The sequence below is a fragment of the Mugil cephalus genome, chromosome 18, assembly GCF_022458985.1.
Source record: "Mugil cephalus isolate CIBA_MC_2020 chromosome 18, CIBA_Mcephalus_1.1, whole genome shotgun sequence".
Taxonomy (NCBI): Eukaryota; Metazoa; Chordata; class Actinopteri; order Mugiliformes; family Mugilidae; genus Mugil; species Mugil cephalus.
Genome location: NC_061787.1, coordinates 7,264,997 through 7,282,159, shown reverse-complemented (window position 1 = coordinate 7,282,159; position 17,163 = coordinate 7,264,997). Strand labels below are relative to the sequence as shown.

Sequence of the window (17,163 nt, the reverse complement as noted above, 5' to 3'; positions counted from 1 at the left end):
ATTTAAAGCTGTTCTGCAGCAATGAAGGTGCTACTAATTCCTACAGGTGTTCAAACCTTTCTGGATGCCTCATAACCCCCTCTGTCTGCATAAAAGCAGTGTTGGAACACACTGTGGTACCAGACCCTCATGAGCATCAGGTGAACAGTATTGTACTGCAGGGAAATTGCAAAGAAAGTCAAGGTCTCAGTGAGTGAGGTTTTCTATCACCATCAAAAGGTACTCAGAAACTGGTGGAAACTCTGGCAGGAAGCGGTCTAGCCGACCCAAAGCCACAGCTGAAACAGAGGACAGGTTTCTGAGAGTTAACAGCTTGCGTAATAGGACACAGGACAACAGCTTCAAGCACAGCTTAATAGTAGTCGTAGTAAGTTGTAGCAAGAAAGCCATTGCTAAGATGTCAGAATAAGACAAAGAGGCTCTCCTGGGCCACGAAACACCACCATTGGACTACTGAAGACTGGAAGAAGGTATTATGGATTGATGATTCAAAATTTCAAATCTTCGGTTCATCATGCAGGATCTTTGTACGCCGTCGAGTAGGCGAGAGGATGGTTCCACAGTGCGTGATATCAACTGTCAAACATAGAGGAGGAAGTGTGATGGTTTGAGGCTGTTTCGCTGGAACCAGGGTCGGTGACTTGTACAGAGTGAGCCATGCAATACCCTCCGGTATGCATCTAGTTGGTCCGAAGTTCATCCTACAGCAAGATAATGACCCAAAACACAAGTCCAAGCTATGCCAAAACTACCTCAGGAAAAAAGAACAGGATGGTAAGCTTGAAAACATGGAGTTGCCAGCACAGTCTCCAGACTTAAACCCCAACCAGTTGGTTTGGGATGAACTGGACAGAAGAGTGAAAAAAACCAAAGAACCTACAAGTGCCGAACATTTATGGAAACTTCGGCAACAGACTTGAGAAGAACTTTTTGAAGAATATTTGATTTCTATTGTAGAAAGAACGCCACGAGTGTGTTCAGCTGTTATATCTGCCAAAGGTGGCTCCTTTGATGAGTCAAAAGTTTAGAATACATTTCAACTCAAATTGCTTATTTGTTCTATGCTTTTATTTCAGAGTGCAATGACACAATAAACTGAATAATTTTCAGTAAAAAAAATGGAAAAAGTGGTGTTCTAAAACCTTTGACCGATAGTGTATATTTATAAATAGCACTAGTAAGTAGGGGGTCCATTCTTAATATCTCCATCATTTTGGGCGTCCTTGGCCTGAATGCTAATATGAATACCAGGATGATGTTAAAGCATTAACAGGACAATTGTAAAAAAAAAAAAAGGATCTAATTATATTCTGTGTGTGCAGGTGATCTCAGCCCAGCAGTTACCCAAAATCAACAAGGACAAACACAAATCCATCGTTGACCCTCTGGTTAAAGTGGAGATCTACGGCGTGCCTGCAGACAACGCCAGCAAGGTGACGCCCCACCTCACAAACAACGGTGAGCGTCGCCAGCCATTTCATTCCTCTTCATCATCGTCATCTGGAAAACCTTGATCAGAAACTAAAACGTATGTGGTTTTGCCCCCCGCAGGCTTCAACCCACAGTGGAATCTGAGCTTCCAGTTTGACATCCAAGTCCCAGAGCTGGCCATGGTGCGATTTGTGGTGGAGGACTACGACACGGGGAACTGGAACGATTACGTCGGGCAGTACTGTCTACCCCTCACAAGTGTACAGAACGGTAAGAATAACCACCAGCGTGGGTTAAATATATAAAAAGCGGAATAATGAGTCCCAAGTTTGATGATTTATACAAATTTTCTGTGACAGCGTTTGCTGACAGTTGTGTCCCTCCTCCCCTGACGATGTTCTCTCAGCGTAGGAAGTCGACTTGTGTTTTTGCTGACAAAGATAAAACCCGCTTCCTTTTTTTCAGGATATCGCCACGTCCCACTGCTCACCAAGCACGGTGACGTCATCTGCTCTGCCGGACTCTTTGTGCATCTCATGCTCCTGGATGCCTAGTAGGCCCGTATGCGGAAAACTTCCATGCCAGCAACAGCAAAAAAAACAAAATATATATATATATTATTATTATTTTTTAACTATGCAATTTTGCCAAGTTTTAAAACAAAATAACACGAAAGCCTCGCCGCAGAGAAAAAAACGTGAAGAGGCGGCCGACTGACAGTGTGTAACATAATGTTAGCTTTTTAAACGCCTGCTTTGGTTGAGAGCTTTTTGTTTATTGTGGCGTGGCAAGAATGAATGACGAGAGCAGTGAATGAGAAGAGCAGGGAACTATTTAAAGAAAGTCATGAAACTGTATTTGCCATATCGGTGGGAGGTATAATACTGAGTTTTGTTCGAGTTCCACCTTAATATATACCCGCTGTACAGTCTCCGAGGAAACGCAACAAGCACTTTTCCTACTTTGTCCGATCAGAACAAAGCTCGATATGTTTCTTTTATGTTTTAATGCCATAATGAACTGGAAGCTAGAAAAGGTAAATGTGTCGTGAGAGCCAAGTGTTTACTGAGCGCGTTGTTCCATTGCTTTTGTCTTTAGCAGGTGACTGCTCCACAATGTTGTACATATGATTTTAATTTCTTTTAAAACGGACTAAAAAGGATTTATTTACTGTATATGAATCTGATTGCAAGACTTAATTCACTTAAAGAAATCTGTGACAAACTCGTGACCCTATGCCTTGTGTATGTAACTTGAAATAAAATAAATAAAACAGACCCTCAGTTAAAGGTTTTTCGTCTTTATTTCATTATTTATGTGATTCAGCCGTGGCATATGATGATGATATTCAATTACCATCATTATGTGAAACTTGGTCATAGTATGATCAGGATAAAACATTGATAAATACAGATAAATATAAAGCACATAATCTCAAATTCACTCATTCGTGTTCAACATAATCATGATAATAAGATAATTCTCTGCAACATGAGTAATCAGAATTACTGATGAGAAGTAAAAAATAAAAAATAAAAATAAACATGGATACATTCAGATGAACCACTCCCATCTCAGCACTCCCGCACATTTTCTCAGTATTACACGGAGACAGGTTTGACAGTGGACTTCTGTGAAATCCAACGGCGCGTCCTTCTCAGAACAGTCCCGCTTTTTTCTTCAAGTCATTCTGACGCCACTTCGGTAAACGCAGGAAGTCTGGGCGAGTTGTGCCGAGCAGGCTCTCAAAGGCCACATCAGACAGGTAGGCCTGGAAGCAGAGAGTGGAGGAGGAAGGAGGAGAGGAAACGGTGAGACTGACACCTGCTGGCCACACTGTGTTATTACATCCGTGTTTTGTGTCGTTTGCAGTCGTTTTGTTAAAGCTTTGTTTCGTCCCTCTATTGTTACTGTGTGTGTTATTTTAAACCTTCCTGCAGTAATTTTAGTCCTTTGTGGTTGTGTCTCTGTAGGCACGTTGCGGTTTTGCGCAGTCATTTCGTGACTCTTTGTGTGGTCTGTGTGTATATCTCTGCAGCAGTTTCTACCGTCTACTGTCGCTATAAAGACATTTTGTATTGTTTTGTGATTGTTTTGTGTCTCTGCAGTTGCCATGTGACTGTTTGTGTGTTTATTTATTTATTTATTTTTCCAGCGGGCTCCTGTGTCTTTCTGCAGTCATCTAATGTCTCTGTGGAAGTTTTGTGTCTCTAGTAATTATTTTGTGTCTTTGATATTGTTTTTTTTGTCTTTCTGTTGTGACTGTGTGTGTCGTTTCACATCTTTCTGCAGTAATTCTATGCATTTGTGGTTGTTTTGTGTGTCTCTCTACAGTCATTTTGTGTCTATGCAGTTGTTTCTTGTGTTGTTTTTTTTGTCCGTCTGTTGTTACTGTGTGTGTGTCATTTTACCTCTTTCTGCTTTAAATTTAATTCCTTTGTGGTCCTTTTTTGTCTCTGCAGGCGTTTTGTGTTTCCACAGTCAGTGTCTACTGTCCCTATAAAGAAATTTCATATTGTTTTGTGCCGGTTTTGTGTCTCTGACGTCGCCATGTGACTCTGTGTGTGTGCAATGTCTCTGTGGTAGTTTTGTGTCTCTGGCCATTATTTTGTGTCTTTGACATTGATGTTTTTGTCTTTCTGTTGTGACTGTGTGTGTCGTTTCACATATTTCTGCAGTAATTCTATGCATTAGTGGTTGTTTTGTGCGTCTCCCTGCAGTCATTCTTGTGTCTCTGTGGTTCTGTTTAGTCATTTGGTGACTCTCTGTGTTAGTCTGTGCAGCCATTTGTGTTTCTACAGTCAGCTCGTGTCTCTTTAAAGTCATCTAGTACACATGTTGTGTACTTATTTGTAGCTTTTGTCTGTGTTCAGTCATGCTGCGTCAGCAGTCATGTGTGTCATTTGTGTGTCTCTGAAGTAATATTTGACATTTTTGTGGTTTAGTGCGTCGTTTTGTGAGTTTTGTCCCCCTGCTGTTGCCGTGTGTGTCGTTTTACCTCTTTCTGCTTTAATTTTATTCCTTTGTGGTCATTTTGTGTCTCTGCAGGCGTTTTGCGGTTCAGTGTAATCACTTTGTGTCTCCCTGTGTGAATGTCTGCAGCTATTTTGTGTTTGTACAGTCAGTTTCCACTGTCGACTGTCCCTGTAAAGGAATTTAGTACTGTCTATGCAGTTGTTGTGTACATATTTGTAGCTGTTTTGTGTGTTCAATCATGCCGTGTCAGCAGTCGAGTGTGTCATTTGTGCGTCTCTAGTAAGTAATATTTTATCTTTTTGTTGTATTGTGTGTCTGTCTCCAGTCGGTTTGTGTCTGTGTTCATTTAAGGTTTTGTGTCTCATTATAGTAATTATTTTGAGTCTTTGTCCTTCTGTTGTCACTGTGTGTGTCATTTCACATCTTTCCGTACTAATTGTATCCTTTTGTGGTCATTTTGTGTCTCTCCAGCCGGTTCATGTCCATATAAATCATTTACTGTTTACTGTACAATCACTATTGTTTTGTGGTCGCTCTGTGTCTCCCTGCTGTTGCTCTGTTTTACGTTTTGAGTGTTTAATTGTGTTGTGTCTGTGACCCGTGTGCGCGCCTCTCAGTGACATTTAACAGGTGCAGGTGTTGGTTAAAAAAAAAAAAAGAGGTCGTGTGGCTCCAGTCTGAAGTTTCCGAATATTCTTACGATGCAGCCAATTAGCTTGTTTTCATCTTAAGCAGAGCTGATTAAAATAGCCGTGTCTGGCGTGCAGCTTGCAGCCTCCACAACAATAACAAATGTCACATGTCTTTTTCCCTTGGCTCTACACCCACCTCTCTCTGGATGGGGTCCACTCCCTGTGGCAGCTCGCTGGGAGACTTGTTAACGAGGAGCTCGGGGTCCAGACACATCACGCTTCCATCAACGTCAGAGTAGGATGGAGAAAAGCTAGAGGAGGAGGTGGTGATGGATATAGAGGTTCTGTGCACGGAGGGGCTGGTGGGAGTAGAGGGTCGGGGGGACAGATTACCCCCGTGGACCCTGTAGACTGGAGAGGGGCTCATGGGGCCCCCCGGAGCCCTGTAACCACCCCCACCTATCCCAGAAGGACTCTTATTGAAGTTAGCGTGGTTCGGCTCCTGCAGACATGAGCGTTTGAGATGACACAGCGATACATTTTAATAAAACACCGAGAGGAAGCACCTGAAATGTGAAGGTTAATGATGACAGAAGCGGTTATTATGTCAGCGATATCTGGGGTGAATTAGTATGAGGATTAGTGTCAGTCAATCACTTACAACAGTGATCTGTGATGCTGCATCACTCAGCTTTTTTTTCATCTCCTCATAGGAGTTTCCTCCCTGCGGAGAAGATCAAGCGAAGCAACGATTGAAGATTAGTCAGCATGCAGCATGTCCTCTATTTTCAAACAATCAAACATGTGGCTGCACGTTTCGTCCTAATTTAGACGATTCATTGCGATCATTCATGATGTTTGTGTGACATTTGCGGGCGCTTTGCCATGATCAGGTGTCATGTCTCGATCACGCTGTGTCAATCTATTAATAGCAGACCTCCCTCGTGGCGCACGGGGAGTTTCAAAAGGGAGACGATTAGACTCACGCTCCACTTGTGAGGATCCCACGCGTTGAACCAGCCGGTGAACGTGGGAGGCTCATAGCCCTGTTTGACTAAGATGATGGGGGTGTCAGGGTCGCGCCCCGCCGGGTGGGACTTCAGGTATTCTTGGGCGCTGTTCCACGCCTCTTTGGTCTCTTTCTGGTTGGCTAAGTTTCCGACCCAAAAGAAGAGCTGAAGAAAGTCGGAGAAAACAATAAAATAGAGGGAGAACCTGCACTGTGGGTCCACTTCCAGCAATGCTCTTTAATGCAGTTATATTTTGTTTATATTTTGTCACAGAAAACAAGATTTTTTTTTCATTCTGATTTGATTTATTTGACAGTTTCATTTAAAACAACACCAGCTCTGTCAGAGCATAAGTGCAAAAAAAGAAGGAAAAGTCAGGATAAATCTAACAAGGTGCAGATACATTAACCTCCTGAGATCTAATCTTCTCTTTGACACGCATTTTCACTTTCCCTGTTTCATTAAAAAGTATAAAAACTAAGTATCATCTTTGAACTGGAACTGTTTTTTGAAAAAAAAAAAGATAAAAATTTAAATGATGTCCCTATGTGTGGACACGGGAATTATTTCATTCAATATTATAAAGAAGTCAACAACATGTAACAAAATGCCAAAATATTAATTTTCAAGTCTGAAAATGCCTGTGCAAAAGCAGAAGTGCAAATAATAAAGTCCCAACGTCCTCAATTGAGTTCTTGCTAATTAGCGAAGTTATAGCTTCTTAGAAATTGCATGTCATATTAAATTAGAGGTTTTGAACCTTCTCCTTCTCCCGCTTCTTACGCCAACTAGTATCTATTTATGAGGATAAAAGTTTAAATAAAGCAGAATAAGCTGCCACAAACTTAAAACTTAACGTCCCCATATGAGGACGCAGGGTCTCAGGAGGTAGATGGAAAACAGTCATACTGTCGTGGTTCTGTGTGAACATGTCTTAAGTTTCCTGTTTTTTCCTTCTTTATTTATATCTCCCGGTGAGTCTGCCCGCATTAGTTTCACCTGTGTCTCATCATAACCTGCTATTATTTGCATTTTCTATTATTTCTTGATGAACGTTTATTTTCCTTATTTATATATTCGAAATAAACGTCTCATTCATTCACAAAATCCTGCCTTACTGTGGGGTGAGGGTGTCTGGTCTGGTCTAGGTGGGTGCTACTTGTCTTACATCCACATGAATGAATGAATGCCAGGTCCAAACGTTTCCCAGCAGAACACTGAACTGTCACAACATGGTCAGTTTTATTCACTTGTCGTCCTAGTGGTTTTAATGTTGTGGCTGATCGGTGTAAGCCAAGTGGCACATTGACTGACCATAGCCGTGGTTTAGGCATATGGTCATGCGCTCAGGTCGATCATTATCTCAGGTTAGCGAAGAACAGTCAGCCAGCCTGAGGCAATGATTTCAAGAATTTTTAAACTTGATTTTAAACTCCGTACACACAGGACACAGTGAACTGAGCTTAGCAGTGCAAACATATAGGCCAGACCAATCCGTTCTGCTGCTCAGAGCACACTTTCATCGGTTCCATGTTGCTGAGATAAATTAACTATAAGCTGGACAAACATAATAATCTATCTTCCTGCATGCATCTGCAGAAATCCACACCAAACACCTATGACCTCTCACCTCCTCCCAGGTGTCCAGCAGCATGACGTCCTCCTCGTCCAGGTCACTCTGGGCGAAGTCACCCACCTCGGTCATCTTAAACCGACCCGTCTGATTGGAGCATTCGAACAGGCGGGGACTGTGAGGCGGCTCCTCCATCTGCAGTCTGCAATAACACACATCTTTCCATCGTAACAGCTGCATAATCTGCTGTGTTTATTTATTTGTGCGGGAGGGGTGTGGGCACACTGCATTTCACTGGCTCCACATGGCATTGGGTATATTCTATTCTGACCTTGATATAAAAATAATCCATGCAGATTTAAGGGTAAGCTTATTAATGGTTTAAAATATGATTAAAGGGACTTATTAATGGGTTTTATTTAAATTTATTTTTCATGCAGCAAGGTCTAGTAAATAGCAAGGACCTGTTTTTTATGTTTGTTTACCTCTTGTCACTAGCATAGGGGGCTTTTCCACCCAAAGCTACCCAGAATTCAGCTGGCTCCTGGCCCTCCATCACCACCTGCTTGTCCTGCTTGGAGAGCACATCAGAGATCGCTCTCCCCATCATCCTCTCATCCCCGTTGCAGCCCTAGAGACACGCATCAAACAAACACGGATTTAGAAGTTCAAACGGGCGAGCGCGCATTTTTATCCCACAAGAGGCGCCGCTGCACGTCTCGTACCTTTCCGTACCACAGGTAGCACACGTGGTCGGTCTTCAACAGGAACACGTCGTTGGTGTTCAGAGAAGAGGCCCTCGCCTGCACCTCCGTGGCCTTGGTGTTCAGCTCATGGGTCCCTCTCACCTGGAAGAGCCTGGCATCGCTCTCAGGGTTAACCACGCCTGGTCGACCTGTGCCTCCCTTTGGAAACACACACAATACAATGCACACACACACACAAATACATTAAGAACAACTGCGCATACAAAGACTTTCTGTGGAAGCGTTCACAGTTCAGAAATCTCACCTCAAAGATGATGAGTTTGCTTTTGAAAATGGCCAGGAAATGACGAGGCTCCTTCCCCATGACCACTCTGACCTGGACCGGGGCTCCGTTGTACTTATTATCAAGATTGACAGCCTGGTAAGCGCACGCTGTGATCTCATCTTTAGTGGCATGACGTCCCTGATATAAGACAGACGAAACCTCAGTGCTCTATAGTTGAAAGATGGGGGGAAAAATGGAAACGGCGATGACACTCACCTGCCACATGTAGAGTATGTACTGCTGCTGGTTTGACAGCTGATACGTGTACAGCACCAAGTAGCAGTCTCCTCCGTAAAACTGCCCATATGTACCCGGTTTCACTTCAGCCAGTTCCAAATTCTCAATGCGCCACACCTGATCAGTTAAAGTAAACATTTCTGGATTAGCATTTATTTATTTTTATTATTATTTGGCACCAACGTGAGAAAAGCTTTTTTTTTTTTCTCCACCTTAACGTCTCCAGAACCATCATCCACCATGCGCTGCTGCGCCGCCAGCTCAGGACGTGCGTGGAGCTCCATCACGTCGAACTTCACCTGGTCAACCTTAGCTGTGTTAAAGCAGCGTTAATGATACAAATGATTAACAACAAGGCATTAACGGTGCCAGATGCAACCAGGAGTTTGGAGGTTACCTATCTTTCCGATGCTGTAGGTGGTGCCCAGACCCTGAGTTTGCCCTTTGTCTCTCCAGGATTTAAACAAATGCTTGAACATCGCTGACTCTGCTCCCTCGGTCAGGACCTCCACCCTGGTTGTGGTTGGGTAGTTCTTGGCTTTAATGAAGCCCTGGTGGAAAAAGATTGGTGATGATGAAAACAGCTCTGGGTGGTAAAAGGGGTTCTGTGCGTGTGTTTCATACTCGGTAAACTCACCGCTGCCCTGTTCAGAGCCTCGCGTCGCTCCTCCTGAGAGGATTGTTTGCCTTTCCACACCATCACACTAGAGCCTCTGTTGTCCAAAATGTAACAGTCCTGCCAGGATGAAAAAGATACAATATACTTAAGGACACTTTCTTTAACCTCCTGGGCACCAAGCATTTGTTTTGATCTTAATTTCTTTAAAATGAGATTAAGATCTTTGGGTATTTGGGATTAGTAGGACCTAAGAAGTACAAAAAATAAGCATCACCTTTGAAGTGGAAGTAGTTTTTGAAAGAAATGATGTGGATTATTTCAGTGTATGTTACAATTTAAGTCACCAATGTGAACCAAAATATAGAACTAGAAATTTAATTTGTTAAATTTGCATGTCATAACAAACTAGAAAAGTTAATAAGATTAAATGAACGAGGGAATTGACCCTAACAAGACAAAAGTGTATAAATGAAGTAGAAAAAATCTGAAGGGTTAAAAACACACTTACATTGGAGTGAAGCAGGTCTTGTGTTAGAGGCTGCGTGGCCACTTCTTGAACCACTAGATTGCCACTGGTCTCAAAAACACTGAGGAGATGAATAAGGGAAATGTTATTATTATGTAGCCAATATTAGCAGCAGCAATTCATTAGATTAGTGAAACGATCTTACTGGTAGAGTCGCACGCAGCCACTCTGTGCCTGTTGAGGGCTGGTGTCGGGGGTGGCCTCTCTCAGCTGCGCTGGCTTTGGGCCGAGCACGGTCGTCATCACTTTCATCAGATCTGGCGAGTCCCGCTCATCTGAGCCCTCCACAACGCCAATCTGAGCACGACCTCCTCTCTCCCTGTCCCGGATGTCCTGTCCCAGCAGGACGGCCTGGGTAGAGAGGAGAGGAAAAGAGACGGAAAGTTAGATGAATGATGCCCCTCCCAGAATTATCCTGCTAGAGTAATAACAATTCTTAAATGACGAGCACAGTCCAAATTCTTTCTGCCTTTATTTCTTTCTCGTTTTGTGGCAATCAGTATTTTTATTCATACTACAAAACATATAAGGACTGGCTTGAAGTGATTAAACATATCCTCCAAACAGTTTTATTACTAAAACTAGAAAAAGATTTTTTAAAAATTAAAAAAAAAATGTTCATAACCCCAGGAAAAATTATAGAAATCCTATGAAATATACTATGCTTAACATAGCTATAATAATGTACTGTATTTTATCATCATTCTTTAAATCATAGATCTTCAATGGGGGTCTGTGACCCCTAGGGGTCCACGGAGGTACTGCAAGGGGGCCGCAACATCGTTGGTTGATTAGACATTTTTCATACATATATTTTAAAATTTTCCCCCACAATTTTCTCCTACAAATTTGAATTTCTTTAAATACACAATCCAATATATTTACCTTTCAGTCAGCACTCATCAACAGTGCACCCTTTCACACAGAGCGCCACACTAGACCTGTCATTTTAAGCCTCCTGTACACAGTAGGCCCCGCCCCTATCGCTGCTGATCCAATCACAAGGTCGAATATTAAACGCTGACTCTGTCGGGTTCCCCGCAATCGACCGATGACCAATTCAGTCCCCAGCTGAAATCCCAGATTTATGCAGAGAAGCTAACAAGCTAGGAGCTACTAAGGCCAAATGGCTTTGTGATTCACTGCCTCTACTAAATTTAGCTATGTTTAAAGTTAAAACTTCAATTATTTTCTTTAACTGTCAATACATGAATGTTTGAAATAAGAAAAAATGAATATTTGAACCTGAGTGTAGGTCGAGTTTAAGATATTACACATATAGTAAGTAAGAACCCAGCTTTAAATAAAACATTTGAATGCAGCACTTGTCATTTTTACTTCATGACCTCACTTCTTATTTCACTCCACTTCTTCTATTGCTGCTCTTTGTACCCAATCAATTTACCTTGAGCTTCTCTCTCCTGTTGCTCTGAGGGCCGTTCCACTGCACTATGGCTTTCCCCATATCCAGAAGAAATATATCCCCGTTGTTGAAGCTGCTCCATGACACCTCCACCTGCACAGAAACGTGTAATGGTTGTTAAACAATTGAAACATTTCCCTTTATTCAAACGGACAATGCAAATGAACACAAAAGCCCCGCACTAAATCTTAAAGGCATTCATCATTTGTTGGTTCAACTGTGTTTGCATTTCGAAGGCAGCGGTTTGTAATACTATTGAATTGAATTATTTTGACAAACTCATTTCAGTCAGTGGGCTGGGCTGAAGACCTTTTGTGTTGAATTCAATACAGTTTAACAGGACCACAAACTACATCTTCAAGAAGGAGCACACACATAAATTCACACATTTCTTACATCCTATCAACAAAATTAATAAATAAAGAACATTGTTTGTGCCTCCGTAACAACTAAAATCCCCCTTTTGGATCATGAAAGCAAGATGCAGTGCAGGAGTGCTGCATTAGTTTTCACTTGTGTACCAAATGAACTGGCGTGTGTGTGTATATTGAATACCACAGTGAGAGCACTCCTTGGGCAATTAACACCTACTTTGACAGCTACGACATTAAGTGCGCCGTAATTTGCTTAAGAGGGAGTGCCAGCATCTCTTGTGGCGTGACTGTGTGAAGCCTGTGATAGCAGCAGTGGGAGGTTCGGGTCGGGCCTCTCAAAGCCCTTAATATTCTAACTCCGCATACCTCCGTCGCTGTGACATGCTTCCTCCCCTTGACGTGCAGCAATCGCAGAACGTTGTAGACGTTTGTGTCAACATGGTGAAAACCCGAGGCCACTCCACCCTTCTTGTAGCTGCGGAGAGATCGGTGTACATGACCAAAGTTCAAGTGTAATAAAAACGTAACGGCCGGACACTCTTAAAGCAGCATGAACAGAAGGGACATTTCTATTTTGCCCGTTTTGAAATGCACCTTCAAGTGTTTTTCTTTGCTAAGCCCCACGAGAAAACATGTGTCATAATCATTTCACAGACAAGGATTAGTTTTTTGCGGCATACGCGTGTCACCCTTTTGACTCACATCACGCCATTTTTGAAGTAGCTCCTGAAGCGAGGCGACTCGTAGCCCTGCGTCTCCCTGTGCTGGACCGGACTCCCACCCAGGAACTCGTCCAGCTGGGTCACGTAGATGGCTGCTGCGCCCTGCTCATCCTGAGAGGAGGACTTCCCTACCCAGTAGTGGATGTCAGTGGATTGTCCAGAGCCCTTTTTGTCACTCATCTGATGATAAAGAACCATGGAAGATGTTAATAAACACATGAAATTAAAGATAAATCACATGCCTCATTAGCTCATTGGCATCTTGGGAAATCAAGACCTGTACTCACATGTAGAACAATGTAACAGTCTCCTTCAAAGAAGTTACCATAGGCTTGGGGTGGGACAGGAGCCATCTGCATGTTCTAAATATAGAAAACAACAACACCTTAAACCACAAACAAGGTCTGATGCGCCACGCCTCACTTCATGAACAGTATGTTGAAATGACTGACTAAAAAAAAAAACTAAAAAAACAAGTGGGATGAATGATATTTGTTACAGAGATGACTCACGTTGATGGTCCATATCTGGAGGCCTGGCTTTCGGGTGATATTTCTAAATTTATCTTGATTGTCATCGCTCATCATTCTGCCAAACTGAAACAGATATAAAGCAAAAAAGGGAGTTAAACTAGAAATTGTCTGACACATCCCGTGAATCATGAAGTACTTATTGGTTATTATTATACTTAATATAAAACACTATATATAATGAATAAGGTGTCATTTTCATGGATTAAACTATCAAACTAAATGTTTAAATGGATTGCACTTGCACCATTGCATTGCTAAATAATAATAGTTTTGTGTTTATATTCAGGAATTCTAATGAGTGGCTGATGAAAGTAGTTAAAAACTCTTCCATATTAATCTAATTAAGGCCTGTGTTTGGTCTCCACCAACTCTACCACCCTGTTAAATGCTCCTCTGTATTCACTGCAATATGCAGCTAAAAAACAAAGCTATATGAAAGTGAGAGAAAACTATGTAAACCTGGTGATTAAAGTAGGTAACGTCTGTCTGTTTTTAAAACTTTGTGCTGAATAAAACAACAGCTAGCTACAAAAAAACCCCAAAGCAAAACTGAACCCCTGACAACATAGGAAAACTGCAAGCCAAAAAAGTTAGCTAACAACCATGTTGGTTACACACTGTAACCATAGTTTCTCCGAGTGGAGGGTTAGCACTCCAAGAGTGGTTGCTAACTTGGAAGTTATGTCCTGTTTTTTTTTTTTTTTTGAGTCACTTGGACTGAAAAACAAATCAAAACAAAACAAAACAAAACAAAAAAAACGATGAAGAAAAACTGCTAACACAAAAACAAAGCTATATGAAAATGAGAGAAAATAATGTGAACTTGGTCATTCAAGTAGGTAACGCCTGTTTTTAAAGGCTTGTGCTGAATGAAACAACAGCTAGTGAAAATAAATATATAAAAGAAAAAAATTAACCCCTTACTAAAAAAAATGTATGAAAACTACAAGCTAAAACCAAACAAGCTAGCTGAAAACCATGCGGGTTACACACTGTAACCATAGTTAGCCCTCCAAGAGTGGTTGCTTGAGTCACTTTGACTCAAAAAACAAACAAAAAAACATAGACAGATCAAGATAAACCGCTAAAGATAAACCACCAACACAAAAGAAAGCTATATGAAAATGAATAAAAGCAATGTAAACCTGGTCATTAAAGTAGGTAACATTGTTTTTAAAGTTTTGTGCTGAATAAAACAACAGCTAGCTTAAAAGAAAACCTAAAAACAATGTATGAAAACTACAAGCTAAAACCAAAAAAGCTAGGTAACAACCATGTTGGTTACACACTGTAACCATAGTTTCTCCGAATGGAGGGTTAGCGCTCCAAGAGTGGTTTCTAACTTGAAAGTGCTGTCCTGCTTTTTTTTTTTTTTTTTTTTTTGAGTCACTTGAACTCAAAAACCCCAAAACAGATAAAGATAAACTGCTAAGAGAAAAGTGTGAAAACTATAAATAAATAAATACATTTAACCTCATCACATAGAAATCACATACTCGGTTGTGAAGTGCCCCGAAAAGACAAATATTACACTTCGGAGACCTCCTCATCCTTTTTATTCATCCTTACGAGCTCCCTATCTTTTCACTGGAAACAGATGTCCCCAAAATGACAAGTGAAGCATTTTCGAAAGATTGGATCTCTGACAGCACGGCACCTCTAATCCCCCTAATGAGTGTCAGCTTGGCGCCATAGCAACAAACAAGGCTCGCAATCAACGGCGCTTTAACTGGCTCTTGACTCAGATATCAGAAACAACAGCACTGATAAGCAAACACGCTGTATCACCAGCTGAGCCGAGGATATAAGCGTGGCAGTGACATGCTGTATGGAAACAGGCCCGGCGGGATGTTACGTTGCTGGCTACGCACCATGAATACAAATACAGGATCCACGCATGATGTGATTGTCAAATAGCTTGAGGAACTGTGGTTGTGGTTTGTCTCAAGAGAAATAACCCAGCTCTAATTCATGCCTCATATATCGCACGCTGCCGCCGATATTTGCTCCAGGTGTAGGGATAAAATATCTCACGGGGCGTGATTGATGGAGCGGGCGGTATGTGTTGAAGTGAGATGGATGTGTACTCTACCAGGATCTTAACCACACCCTATTAATATTATCAAGACTCTGGTATTCAGGTAGTCAGATAAAGAGGTGACGCACAGACCAAACACAGATTGACAATAATGGGGCTAAAGTTGCTAAATCGTTCAGCATGAAGCTTTTTGCGTGTTCCTATGAGTCTCGTTGAACTTATTTTACAGTATCTTGAAGCTGATTTATGGGTCATAAAAAGTACTGATGAAATAACTCATTATCTAACAATTTAATTTAGCTGAGTCCTAAATCTTTGGTTAGCAACTGCTGAAGGCCGTATTGTTGCGACTCCCTGTTCTAAATGACACAACCATTGTCTCCTGTTAAAATAACTGAAAAACTAGAGCAAATAACCAGTGAAAGGATAAATTGGGAGACGAGTGTTTCTTTTCATTACTGGGACAGGAAAGACAGGTTCCCTATCAATTAACCTGCGGTGTCCTCTAACTCAGCAAACACAATGAACTTTGTCAGCGACACGCATCCTATTGTGTCTTTCTCCGGGAGAAAATGAATTGATGCTCGTTTAAAGACGCCACAAAAGTATGTTTTAATGTGTCTTGTTTCTCAAATATTGTAGCAAAGATTTTAAATACTGTGGCAAATATTTAAAGCAATCAACAAAGAGACATTCAAGAAGCTAGAGATAATGTAGACGGCACCAAAATAAAAGCCCTTACCTTTTGTTGCCCTTGGCGCAGAGAAGGCCTGTTCGTCTCCTACAAGTTTCACAGATGAATTAGTGGAATTATGAACAAGGTATGACTTTATAAGGCACTGCTGCCCTTTCCTTTTTATGTGCAAGCTGGAGTGTATGAGGCGGAGAGGGCTGGATGTATTTGTGTCCACACCCAGGTTTGAACACACCTGCAATTTCCTGTCTTCATATTTACAATGCATTAAATACGCCCCCTCACGCCGCTCTGATGCGGAAATTCTTGGTTCGGTTTGGAATCAACGAAGCCAGATTTGAGAATTTTGAGTTAGCGGTCTCTTGGCCGAGACCGACTCCAGCGTCACTCACTGATTGTGGTTTGAGAAGCCAACCGGAGTCGTGTTTATGTTAGCCCACTGCAGCACTGCGGGCTTCGCGGCGTCCACTTGACACCAATTATTCATTTCACAACTGTTACAACTAGCAGATGGGGGAATTGGACTCAAGGAGCTGTGAGTGCTATTGGAAAAGAATCAGAGGCTTTCTGTGGCTAAATCTCTCGTTCTCTGCCTACTCGCGGAGCCTCTCGAGGACGAACGCTTGACATTATCGAAAGGCTTACAGCTCTGGGCTTTGATCTCCCCGCAGAGAAGACATTGGCAGCTTGTGTTTACATTTGTTTGCTAAATGTGAAAATGTATTAACACGCTGCACCCAAATTCACAGGAAGGGACATTTACCAGGCTGTGCATGTTAACTGCCACTAGCCAAACAATGAAGATAATGGAGTGGGAATAAGAGTGGGTTGGTGGCTTTTATGGCTGAGGTGAGCCTGATTCTACACAACAATCAGATTTTCGTTTCCCCAGCAAAATCATCAAACCTGGGTATCTGCTGATATTTTCAAAGTGCGAGAACAGTCAAGTTCATTGTGCGTTGCAGCCTGTGCATGAATCATGGATCAGGTTCCCTGCTGATGTTTTCTGTTCAGAGATACATCTATCTCACTGTTCTTTCTCTTATACAGTTCACACAGTCAGATAATCTGAAGAGCACACTGTTACATAACTAACCCAGTTTTCACAAGTTGACAGGATAAAGTTTTTCTTACCCTCGACCATGGCCTTTCAATTTTCCACTCAGTGCTTTGCTCCATTATGAAAATAAGATCATTTAAACAATGCCGCGAACGTCAGCTCCCACATATCTCAAGGAACAAGGAGAAGGTTTCGGGAAAAAAACAAAAACAAGAATTCTCAAGGCTCGAACAATAGGCTCTGTGGTGCCTAATCCTCTGCTGCAGCCGAAGTGGCTGCGACG

The 17,163-nt window shown here is 41.9% G+C and overlaps 2 protein-coding genes across 4 annotated transcripts in view; one reads left to right on the top strand and one right to left on the bottom strand.

Annotated features, from left to right (window-relative positions):
• The window catches only part of plcd1a (phospholipase C, delta 1a), a 15,199-nt gene extending 12,479 nt beyond the window's left edge, over nucleotides 1–2,720 (top strand). For both annotated transcript variants that reach the window (XM_047568344.1, XM_047568343.1), the window contains exons 13-15: nucleotides 1,323–1,458; nucleotides 1,552–1,701; nucleotides 1,897–2,720. In XM_047568344.1, coding sequence (XP_047424300.1) covers nucleotides 1,323–1,458; nucleotides 1,552–1,701; nucleotides 1,897–1,985 — 375 coding nt within the window. In that variant the 3' untranslated portion in view covers nucleotides 1,986–2,720. The remainder of the gene's footprint in view (nucleotides 1–1,322; nucleotides 1,459–1,551; nucleotides 1,702–1,896) is intronic.
• Nucleotides 2,716–17,163, bottom strand: vill (villin-like). 2 transcript variants are annotated; one of them, XM_047568341.1, is made up of 21 exons: nucleotides 16,955–17,163; nucleotides 15,869–15,907; nucleotides 13,068–13,151; nucleotides 12,843–12,917; nucleotides 12,536–12,735; nucleotides 12,200–12,308; nucleotides 11,442–11,552; nucleotides 10,182–10,387; nucleotides 10,019–10,097; nucleotides 9,529–9,627; nucleotides 9,289–9,442; nucleotides 9,104–9,204; nucleotides 8,871–9,008; nucleotides 8,634–8,792; nucleotides 8,348–8,527; nucleotides 8,108–8,253; nucleotides 7,680–7,824; nucleotides 6,026–6,214; nucleotides 5,701–5,763; nucleotides 5,236–5,541; nucleotides 2,716–3,202 (listed from the first exon to the last, which is right to left on the bottom strand). In XM_047568341.1, the coding sequence occupies exons 1-21, from the start codon at nucleotides 16,997–16,999 to the stop codon at nucleotides 3,089–3,091; spliced, it is 2,742 nt and encodes a 913-aa protein (XP_047424297.1). In that variant the 5' UTR covers nucleotides 17,000–17,163; the 3' UTR covers nucleotides 2,716–3,088. The 2 variants fall into 2 exon arrangements, with proteins under 2 accessions (XP_047424297.1, XP_047424298.1); XM_047568342.1 differs by lacking the exon at nucleotides 5,701–5,763.